At 45.4% G+C, this 12,249-nt stretch overlaps 2 protein-coding genes across 2 annotated transcripts in view; one reads left to right on the top strand and one right to left on the bottom strand.

Moving 5' to 3' along the window:
* LOC308153407 (disks large-associated protein 2-like) overlaps positions 1-3,277 on the bottom strand; it is a gene marked incomplete at its 3' end in the record, with an annotated part of 47,298 nt that extends 44,021 nt beyond the window's left edge. Inside the window, exon 1 of the mRNA XM_080526542.1 lies at positions 2,111-3,277. Coding sequence (XP_080382668.1) covers positions 2,111-3,211 — 1,101 coding nt within the window. The 5' untranslated portion in view covers positions 3,212-3,277. The remainder of the gene's footprint in view (positions 1-2,110) is intronic.
* The window catches only part of bpnt1 (bisphosphate nucleotidase 1), a 417,747-nt gene that overhangs the window by 281,470 nt on the left and 124,028 nt on the right, over positions 1-12,249 (top strand). The gene's annotated exons all lie outside the window — the stretch shown is intronic.

Below are 12,249 nucleotides of genomic sequence, written 5' to 3' on the forward strand. Positions count from 1 at the left end.
CGAAGAATATTTCTGAGCTAGAGGTGTTCTGCCAGAAAGAATGGAGAAAAATTCCCAAAACAAGAATCGAAAGACTCTTAGCTGGCTACAGGAAGCGTTTGCAAGCTGTTATAGTTGCCCAAGGAGGAGTTACAAAGTACGGTACTAGCTGACAGTTCCCAAACGTTTGCACAAGGCCTTTTTCCTTGTTTTATTATTTTGAAACTGTAAAAAGTAAAAAATAAATAAATAATAATCTTGCTTTAAAATATGATAAAATGTGTCATGTTTACCGTTGTACTATTTAGAGGTTAGGTTTGCTTCTTTTCACTTCTAAGATATTAATTTTAAAAGGCATTTTGTCTAGGGGTGCCCAAAGTTTTGCACCCATCCCTCTGTTGTCTCAAAATAGGGGAAATGCTCTGTGTGATAGAAAACAATAATGAATAATAATCTAGTGATTGACTAATTGTAGGTGCAAGATTGTTGTTTTCCCTGAGGGTACGTGACATTCAAAAGAGAAGGAGGGTGAAGAGAATGGAACAGGCGTAACAACGTGTCAGTAAAATAACATTTCATCATCCCTACTTCTTGGATTTTATTGCCTTCTGAAAAGACCAGGCGCTATCTGTCCCGACAGTAAATCATGTCCATGTGTGTAAAAAAGTCCATATATACGTAAGAAGGGGACTGCACAGTGACAGAATCATGACTCCATGTGCTTTCAGACAGCAGGAGACTGGAGCAATAGTAACGTAATCACACTGACTCCTTTGGCCTTGACGTAACACTTTATTACACTGCAGGCTCCACCGTAAGCGTCTTGATCAGGTCCTCCCCCGTTTCCACACCCGTTGCCTTAGGAGCTAATTGGATCTCGTTAGCCTAATTACCTCCCCTGGAAGAAGTAGTTGATGGCAGCTGACAGTCGAGACTCACAGTATTTAATTCAGTACACAACGTCGCTCTTCACCGTTCCTCCTTCGAGCCCCCTGGGTTTGTCAGCCTTAGGTCACCTTCATATAAACCACCCTGGTCGCCACGACAACTCATCATCTGGTCCTACAGGTTCTTGTAGAAGGCTTTAGAAATATAATTAGCTGACTGTACTATACTATAACAGCATAATGAAACGTAAATAACGTTAATAATGGCTCAGAAGATGGTTAGTGATAGCTGATTAAAGCTTATTTGATTACACATTTATTTCAACTTTCCCTTCAAGTGTACTGCTCATAGGTGTCCGCCTCTGTTATTGAACATCAAAACAGTGTTATACTTCCGCAAATTCAGCTTTAAGCAAGCAAACGATGTTCTGAACAGCTTAATGTGGTCAAAGCTTAATGTGTCAGATGGGTAACAAAAGGTAAAAACCAACAACGCTAAAAAATACGTGGAAATCGTGTGTTGCTATCACAATAGCAGTGTGTTCTACCTGATACGGTATGTCACCTTACAAACACAGGTGCAGGGATTGCAGTTTAAAAACAGGGTGGTTAAAAACAGCGGGTTGTCCAACGGGTACAAAACCTGTGTGACGTCCTAGGCAGGATCCCTAGCACTCCGAGTGTCTTCCGCCGTGACATTGATTCACTCCATTGACCGCTCCATCTTAATAGACAATAGCTCTCCCACAGCAGCGCACAATAGAGAGCACAGATCGAGTACGTTGGGCTTACACACATAAGGGCTGAAATTGTTCCCCAGAGAATAATGAAAGGACAGGTTCAATCAGAAGCGTTTTACTGACCGGGCCCCCTGATCAATACATCAATCATTGCATTTTACTCTGGAGGTCCTCTCTAGGGATCAATACAATCAATTGAGGTTATTGTTTGTGATATCCTTGGATGTATGATTGATACGTAAGCTTTGCCATAAATGCCCCCCCTGGCTCCTCCTACACACACACACACACACACACACACACACACACACACACACACACATACCCTACTATCTTAGTAGCATTCAACATCTTTCATGAAAAGCTCCCAGTGTAACCTTTGCCCTGCGTTTAATGAATACGCTTTTCACTCACAACAAATGCTTCTGTAGGCTTTTCAGTAATACCGTAATATCAGCATATATTCTACCACAACATAACATCGTTTCAGGTCATAGCACTCACCTGTAAGTAGTGACAAGCCCGTAGCGAGGGCTTCAGGTCTGTGTGCATCATGGGTTTCTCCAGGTTGAGGGAGGACTTGCGGTAGGCCTCCTTGGCCTGGCTGACAGTCAGCGTGGACCAGGAGCTCCTCTTCATGAACTTGCCCTCGGGCGCCATGGCCATGCTCTCGCACGCCGAACACTTGACGTCGTTGTTGCTCTTGGACGTCTTGAGGGACAGGTCCCCGAAGTGACTGTGCATGGAGGAGTCCGGGTAGCAGTGGGCGGTGTGGTCGCCGTGGTGACGCGACATGACGCTGGGCGTGCGGTAGGTGCTGTCGCTGTCCAGGTTGTCGTCGGAGCTCCACCAGCCGCCCACCCCCGAGCGTTGCTGCTTGCGCTCTTTGCTCTTGCTCCTCTTGCTGCTGCCGCCGTGCTTGCTGCCGTGATGGCTGTGGTGGTGGTGGTGGTGGCCCCCTCCTCCCCCCCCTCCCCCGTCCCCCTTGGTGCCGTTCATCTTGGACGAGCCCTCCAGGGAGTGGGACTTGGTGAAGAGCTTCTGGACCGAATGGACCAGGTGGCGGATGCGCCCGGGGCTCTCGCTGCGCTGCTCCGTGGTGGTGGTGGTGGACGTCCTCTGGTACTGCAGCGTGTGGAAGCCGTCGCGGTGGAGCGGCATCTGCTTCTCAAACTGGTCCAGCAGGTTGGCGGGGATGCGGTTGCTCTTGTTGCCGCCGCCGTGGTGGGAGGCGGCAGCGGCGGCGGCAGCAGCGGCAGCGGAGGTGGCGGAGGCGGTGATGGCGGCACAGTCGTCCCGCGTGGCCGAGTCGTAGTACTGGGAGCTGTAGTGCATTCTGGGGAAGGTGCTGCTGGAGACGTGGTCGACGGGCGCCGACGAGGGCATCATGACGGGGGACATCATCATGCAGTCGGAGTGGATGGAGCTGCGGGGGGAGTAGCGGTGGTGGTAGTCCATGGGACAGCTCTCTGTGGGGCTGAGCAGGTAGGAGGAGTGGCGGGCGTCGGAGCCATGGTGGCCATGGAGGTCGTGGGGATAGTCAAACTCCAGACCGTGGGGGGAGGGGATCTGGTGCTGGGAGTGGCCGCCCGATAAGCCCTTCATGTTCCTGGGTGGAGGGAGGCGTCTGTCTTCATCGAAGTGTCCAGACGGGGACCAAGGTGAATACTGCTGGTCTATTAGATAGAAAGAGCAGGGGGAGAGAGAGAGAGAGAAAGAAAGAGAGAGAGAGAGAGAGAGACGTGATATTAATGCTCAGATCCGTTTAAATGCATTCAGTGACCTTAAGAAAGTATCTCTCAGTTCCAAGTCCAAATGTCTATTAAGTCAATACCTGCTGTGCTGACTTCAAACAACTGTATGAGAGCTGAATGATTCAAGTTTAATTGAATGACTTGCAAGACACACACAAAATGTATTGATTGACTGATTAATTCATTGATGGAAGTAATGTAATGGATGGCCAGGGATCTGTGTTAGGGTTTTCACACCGGCAAAGAACCTTCAAGTCTGGAACCGGCCGGCACATTCAGACCAAAACTCCGGTTGGGACACTGAAAACCAGAAAATAGAGGTTCTTAAGCGGGAACCAAAACGTAGAACAGTCACGTCGTCAGTGGGTATGTCATATTCTAGGCTGCAAAGACCAGCAAGAAGGAAGGAGACAAATCGCGTGAACGCCCATTTTGTAAGCCTATTCTATTCTATTCCAGCAATGGAGCAGCTGGTTAGTAAGAGAACGCGTGTAGAAAGTGTATTTTGTTTCGTTTCATAGAAAATAGTGTTTATTTCAGATACTGTAGTGGAAGATATTATCCTAATTTCCAGTGAAGTAGCTGCCATCTAGTTGTGACATTTTTGTTTATCCCACCCCTTCATCACCCGGCGTTGATGACGAGGATGGTTATGGTTACACTGGTATGAACGCGGGCTGGTTCGCCAGACAACACCAAGGTTCGGAGGTTCCCGAACGCGAACGCAAACCGGAACAGTTCTTTGCCGGTGTGAAAGCCCTATGTGTGTGTGTGTGTGTGTGTGTGTGTGTGTGTGTGTGTGTGTGTGTGTGTTTGTGTGTGTGGATGTATGTATACGGGGATCCCCTCATACCAGGAAACTCTAGCAAAGATCCTGGTGTACAGTGTGTGTGTGTGTGTGTGTGTGTGTGTGTGTGTGTGTGTATGTCTGTGTGTGTGTCTGCTTTATGTGCGTGCCTGCGTACGTGGGTGCAAATTCACTCATCCCACTCTCACTGACACTTTTCCATATCCAGCTCAGGGTTATCTCAGGGAGGGTCTTAGGATTGTCATGATGAGAGCATGTTAAGTGTGAGTTATTGCCCATCAAATAATAATAATAATAATAATAATAATAATAATAATAATAATAATAATAATAATAATAACTTGTATTTGTATAGCACTTGTCCTGCAAACGTTGCAGCAAAATGGAGGATATTACATTCAAAATGGAAGTAAAAGCACTCATATCTAAAGGTGACATGTCATAATAGAAGTGTTCTAGAAACCTGGGGCCTGTGAGGCTGTATACCCCTGACTCCCGTGTCATGTGTATCTAAAACAGACAAGTGTCTGTTCCATCTCCGCCACCAGCAGTGTAAAGACCGGTTGAGCCAGGCTGAGAGGATCAGGCGAATCATTCTTTGGGCTTTAGCGGATCTAGAGAGGCCCAGAGGAACGCCTCCTCTCCTCTCTCCCCTCTTCTTCTCTCCTCTCCCTTCCCTAAGCCTCCTGAAGAGTCTTCCATAAACCTGCCTGAGTTAACATTGCTTTACATCTGCAATATGATCACTTGCACTTGCAGTACCAGTTCTGGACCACTGAAGCCATTACAAAGCCCTACAGAATGTCATTCATTGAAAGTTGAATTTCCAACATGAAAAATGTATTAGGTACATGACACAATCGGATACACTAACAACCCTGTACACAACTAAATACAGTAAAATGTGTAGTTACTACAACATGCAAAATAGGGAACAACCAAACAACCCAAAACATAGGGTAGGGAATAGGGGTAAGAAAAGGAATTGTCGAATTTGAAACAGCAATCTGGAGTATAATTTGGGCTGAACAAGAGCTCCCAACCAGATTTGGGAAAAGTTGATGAGGAAGATCGAAAATAATAGTAAGCCTCAATCATTGCCTTAAGCCCAATGCACACGGCGCGCACATTTTGTCGCACGACAACATTCGATTCTCAATTCACACCAATGAATTAATGAATGTGAATGGAGAATCGAATGTTGTCGTGCGACAATATCGCATCGCACGCCGTGTGCATTGTCTCATTGAGATGCATTCAAAACAATGGAATCGAATTCGGCGGTGCGACAAAATCGCACGCCGTGTACATTGGGCTTTAGATGTATAATGATGTAATAATGATGTATCTGTATCAATACACCGTAATTCATTTGTTAAGACAGTGTGTTGTCCTGCTGCAGGAAACCCCCGTCATGACTAAATCCCATCTTACATAATGTTTAGGAACTCTGATCCCTTGCGCTGTTATAAAAAGAGCCTGAAATAAAATGCACAGTTGTCATGGCAACCGCTGCAGAAAAACTCAGAAAAAAACATAATAGGATTTTTTTCAAGGCTGTTCAGGAGGAACCTGTCTTGAAAAAAAATGGTGATATGATACACGTACATACAATACAATTGGATGGCAATATGGCTGTTGTGTTTCTGCCATTGTTATGTGGTCTATGTTGCAGGTCTTACATGATTTAAGGGAAGCCCTCCTCTATACCACGCTCAGGCATGGGAACATGCGCACGCTCACACACACATGAATGCACGCACCCACACACCCACCCACACACCCACACACACACTCACACACACACACACACACACACACACACACACACACACACACACTCACACACACACACACACACACACACACACACACAGTAAAGCAATTATAATCCTCAGTAGAGTTAAAACCACTCGCTATAATGATCAATAAAATAAGTTCTATCATGTGTTGCATCCTAGAAATTCAGTGTCCTTCACAGAGCTGCCCAAATGCAGAACAATGCTACAAAGAGCCCAACCCATATCTGTAGCTATCAATATATACGAAGGGAGTACATGCCTCGATAGAGTAGTGACAGGCAATAATGTAGTGTAACTCAGTAGACAGACGTGACAGAGCAGTCAATCAGCACTAGTGAATCACTAACCCCTAAAATCCACTGCCAATATGACAGCCCAATCCAAAGCTCTGTATACATTGAGGGAACATTTTGAGGATCGGAGGTCAAGTTGCTTGGCAGCCTTGGAAAACAGTCACTGTACTGCACCTGCAGTGTAAGAATCAAACCTTGGCTTGCTCTCTCTCTCTCTCTCTCTCTCTCTCTCTCTCTCTCTCTCTCTCTCTCTCTCTCTCTCTCTCTCTCTCTCTCCCTACAATGCAGCACAGCAAAGCAGATGAGATGGGCTCTGTAGTTGCCAAGGCAACTGAATGTGTCAAAATGAGGCAAGCAATAGTCAAGCATGTATAGTCCTCCATATATTGCCTAGCATATACAATATGCACATGTACTGTACTGTACACTCACACACACACACACACACACACGACACAAATTATTATTGGCTAACACCGTAGCGCCGTTAGCGCCCAGTGGCCTATAGTAGTGTTTCCACATGAGCGATGGCCAAGGGGTCATTATGTGGTGTAATCAGTATAACTCTGCAGGCTGGGGTGAGATACACCACCCACACAGCAAGGCCTCCTCGAACGCAGGCTTCCCTCTCCAATAACCCATGGCACTTTGGCCCTTTCGATCAATATGCATAAATGCCCCAAAGCTGGAGTTCTTCACATCCTTTCCTAAACGTACAGTACGTAGCTAATTGAAGCACATTAGACCCCCACCCTGCTTGCATTCATTTCGGTTGTTAAGTCTGACGTCAAACGTGACGTTTAGCAATTTCCGGGTCCAAACCAGAAATTCCCCGCACCAGAGTACCAGTGTAGAATGACAGTTCAACCGTTTTTTAGACTCGGATCTATTCGTACAACAAGGGACACAGCACTTTCCCGTTTTCCCCATATTGTCAGGGTCTTTGAGCCTCGGAAAAGCGCTATATATAAATATAATGAATTATTATTACTGAGGCATTTCAAAGGGAGCGCCTCAGCCAACTTTGGACCCGGAAACACGTCACGACTTAACAACCGAATAGTGGTGTATGACTAAGAAAAAGGTTCAATGTGAAAGCCAAGCAGCAGAACCGGGCCGGTCGATTTCAAACTACAATATGAACACTATCTGGCATCAATCAGAGAACTTAGAGTAACACTGTATGTCGCTCTGAGGGAAGTCTGAAACTAGAATCAAACATATCTACACTTTGTCCAAGGATGCTTAAATAGAGAGAGCCTGAATCATTGGAAAGATTTATTAAAACTAACAAATTAAATGAATTCTTGATCTCACTGCCGTGTAGGCAAGTTGATTTCTATGCAGGGTTGCACGTTGATTTCTATACATCCTGGTTCACATTGCATGCTTAACTGCAATCGATTATGATAGGACATCCCCAGGATTAAACAAAAACAACTCTAGGCAAATGAATACATGGTAAGGGTAGGGTTAACACTACAACAGCCGTGCCTATTTTACCTACTAGTAGAGCCGTCTTGGGGGTCAAATAGACCCACTTTTTAGAATGTAAATCTGCTATTTACACACAGAGATCACTAGAAGGCGCTTCTTTTTTTTAGCCTGCCTCCTACACAGAAAAACAGCTTTATACTATCTTATCCTGAAGTGATTTTGAAAATGTAAGGATACTGGGTGGTAGAATGCACATATCTAGGAAAAGTAATGAAAGGATGGTCCTGAAATTTTATAGAGTGCAAAGATAGATTCTTTATTTTACTCACAGGGGTCACTGTGACCCCTCACGGCTCTTCTAGTGTTAAGGGTTTGGGTTTGTCCCAAGCATCCCACTTGGCATCTACCATGAAAAAACACTGTTGATCCAATATATATATATATATAACCACGCAGAAGAAGGGTGTTGGACAGCCATTTCTTAGGCTGATGCAGATAATAATAATAATAATAATAATAATAACTTTTATTTGTATATCGCTTTTCCTGCAAACGTTGCAGAACTAGCCTATAGGGCTGCATCAGCGTAAGAAATGGCTGTCCACCACCCTTCTTCTGTGTGGTTAGATGTATAGTGGGAGATAAAGGAGGTCTCTAACCCAACCTACAGTCGATGGCCTCAGTGACCCACAACCACTCAACCCACCATTACTGCCATACCATTAGAGTTTCTCTCCAGCTCAGCCTGCAGGCTAATTACCATTGTAAAGCATTAAAACACAGGATAGCCGAACAGCCACATGAACCCACGTCACCCAAGCTACCCAATATCACTCCACAGACCAGACAAGGATGAATTCTTAGTGGGTGCATGACTGGATTACACTCTAATAGGGTAGAACCATCCAAACCTGACTACATTCACAATCCGGACTGTTCCTGTGCATTAAATAGGTTTGAAAGACAACTGTATAATGCACAGGAACAGTCCAAGTTGGAATCCTTGGTTGTTGGTGACATGTCATATGTAATAGTCAAAATCAATTCTAGAAGACTTTTTGTCTGATACTGCAGTGGTCTGGACTACTAGCCTATGTACATCTTATGTGTCATAAATGGTAAATGGACTGACTTATATAGCGCCTTTATCCAAAGCGCTTTACAACGGCCTCTCATTCACCCATTCACACACACATTCACACACCAATGGCGGCAAGCTACCATGCAAGGCGCCGGCCCGCTCACTGGGAGCAATTTGGGGTTCAGTGTCTTGCCCAAGGACACTTCGACATGTGGCCAGCCGGGGCTCGAACCGCCGACCTTCCGACCATTAGACGCCGACTCTACCTCCTGCGCCACAGCCGCCCCGTCATATATCAGATATATGTCATATATCTCAATAATTTTACCCAGATTCAGTACAATGAGATCTGTTTGCTCTACATTCTAATGATATCATTATCAAGCATATTTGCATTTCACCAAAGTCACCCCACCACGGTCCGGAATCCTGATTGCCTCAAATCTCTGGGTGTTCTGATTGCTCTATAATCAACGTCCTCATGAACAACAGCTTCCAAAAGCACTTATGATAAACATTGAGACTAGTGTCACAAAACAAGTAATTTAACTCCAAGTATTCTATTGTTAGTCGCTGAAGAAAATTATTCAAGTTATCTTCGACAAAATGTACTTGAAAAATCAGGGGTCTGTGAAAATAACTAATAATAATATGTTTGATTTGTATAGCCCTTTTCCTGCAAACGTTGCAGCTCAAAGTGCTTTAAATGAATCCTGCCCAAAACACACTTACATCGTCGAATCAAAAGACACTGATGGGCACGTGATATGCAGTTCATGTGAACACCCAGCAACATTATCCCAGGTACTGTAGCACTGCAGCAGTAAGCAGGATCCCAGGTGAGCCTGTTCAAACCCTGAGGCCACTGAAGGACCTTAGAGGTTCAGAATGTATAATCCACGCTGGAAGTCTATGAAACATTGATGAGGGCGATATCAGTGGTAATATAACAGCTGTAGTACATGATCAACAGGCCTTTTCCTACTATGCTACAGCTACTGTATGCATGCCACAGTACAGGCCCAGCCTGCTTGCCGAGCTTCTCCAGAGATGTTGCATAACTTGGCATGAACAAGTCCTTCCTCCTCCCCACCAGTGTGCTAGCTAGCGAACGCTGGAGAGAAGAAGAGAGAGAGCGAGCGAGAGAGAGAGAGAGGCGGGCCTCCTGTAGCATGAGAATCACACAGTTAAAAATAACAGCCCCCCAAACATTTCATTGATCACAGCAGGGAGATGGTGTCCGAATCCGAATCAATGCGTTATTACTCGCTTAGACTATTTTCAAACCCATCATCGCTGGGCCATGGTCGACCCCTGGTCTAACCATCATTCGGTGTGTGAGATTGACACCGCTCTGCAGATGTTCTGAACATCAACAGGAGAATGGTTACAGCCAGTCTATGAGTGTTGTGTTAGGTACTAGAGTGTGTTTGAATCAAAAGCGAACAGCAAAATTCACCTCTGTAAAGAGCCTTATCACACAGCAACACTGTAGCTGTTACTCCTGAAGGGAAACCATCTTTTTTAAAGGCAGCTGAACAAAATGTTTCTCTATCTTCATTTAAGACACATCCAAGTCTGCTTTAATGGAAGCCATCCCCCACCAACAACATTGACACAAGGAGGAAGCAGTGCTATTATAGTAGTCAGTCAGGTTGCGCTGCTGAGATATACTGGGTGGTACAGTAGCGAAACATTATGTAAGCAGAGAGCGATAGACCCTGCAACTGAGCCAAAAACTATTGAGAAATGCTTTGCGGCAGTTTTTGTATTCACATTTGATTTCCTCTCCCACTCTCCCTCCTACTGCTTCGCTCACATTGGCAGACACTGGCTCATGTCATTGTGATGCCACACACTCCAGCAGCCTGAGTCTATACGCCCCCCATCGGAAGGTAGACCTAATAGGGAGCTGTAGTCTATCACTGCTCACTGAGAGCACTCTCAAAAAACCTCTTACAATATGCCTGCCTGGCCTTCCAGTGATAGAGACATACAATGACAGTTGTAGGAATTAAGTTGTAGCATCCCTATGTATCCACCTTTACTCTGCTGGAGTGTGTACTGTATGTACAGTGCCTTGCAAAAGTATTCACCCCCCTTGGCATTTTTCATGATTTGTTGCCTCACAACCTGGAATTAAAATGGATTGTTTGAAAGTTTGCATCATTTAATTTACAGAATATGCCTACAACTTTGAAGATGTGATTCAAGTTTGATGGTTTGCGCTTGTGAACAGCAATCTTCAAGTCTGACCACAGATTCTCAATTGGATTGAGGTCTGGGCTTTGACTAGGCCATTCCAACACATGTATATGTTTCCCCTTGAACCACTCAAGTGTTGCTTTAGCAGTATGCTTGGGGTCGTTGTCCTGCTGGAAGGTGAACCTCCGTCCTAGTCTCAAATCACTTACAGACTGGTACAGGTTTTGCTCAAGAATATCCCTGTATTTAGCACCATCCATCTTTCCCTCGACTCGGACCAGTTTCCCAGTCCCTGTTGCTGAAAAACAGCCCCACAGCATGATGCTGCCACCACCATGTTTCACTGTGGGGATGGTGTTCTTGGGGTGATGGGATGTGTTGGGTGTGCGCCAGACATAGCGTTTTCTTATTTTTAGCTGAAAGTAATGGCTTTTTTCTGGCCACTCTTCCATAAAGCCCAGCTCTATGGAGTGTACGGCTAATTGTGGTCCTATGGACAGATACTCCAGTCTCTGCTGTGGAACTCTGCAGCTCCTCCAGGGTTACCTTTGGTCTCTATGCTGCCTCTCTGATTAATGCCCTCCTTGCCCGGTCCGTGAGTTTTGGTGGACGGCCCTCTCTTGGCAGGTGTGTTGTGGTGCTATGTTCTTTCCATTTGATTATGATGGATTTGATGGTGCTCCTGGGGATCATCAAAGATTTGGATATTTGTTTATAACCCAACCCTGACTTGTACTTCTCAACAACTTTGTCCCGGACTTGTTTGGGGAGTTCCTTGGTCTTCATGGCAGTGTTTGGTTGGTGGTGCCTCTTGCTTAGGTGTTGCAGCCTCTGGGGCCTTTCAGAAAAGGTGTGTATATACTGACAGATCATGTGACACTTAGATTGCATACAGGTGGACTTAATTTCACTAATTATGTGACTTCTGAAGCAGGGGCGGCGCTAGGGGGTGGCTACTTGGGCTCAAGCCCCGGATGTTTTCTGAAAAGCCCCGAATGTTTTACTTAAAAAAAATAAAAAATAAAAAACTCTCGTGAGTAACGTGCAGTACCGGAGTCCAACAGAGAGGCAGCAGCTGCGCGACATTAGCCTGCGTACTGCGTAGCCTGCCCTGCCCTGAAGAAGAAGTGATTTCAATCAGTGCCTGACTTGCAAAATTGTAAAGATGGATATCCCAAAGTTGTTTTCAACAAAACAAGCGCCTTGTTGCAGCAGCAGTATCAGCAGCTGACAACAATGACATCACCAGCAGTGATGACATAG

The sequence above is a fragment of the Nansenia antarctica genome, assembly GCF_963989245.1.
Source record: "Nansenia antarctica genome assembly, chromosome: 3".
Classification (NCBI taxonomy): Eukaryota; Metazoa; Chordata; class Actinopteri; order Argentiniformes; family Microstomatidae; genus Nansenia; species Nansenia antarctica.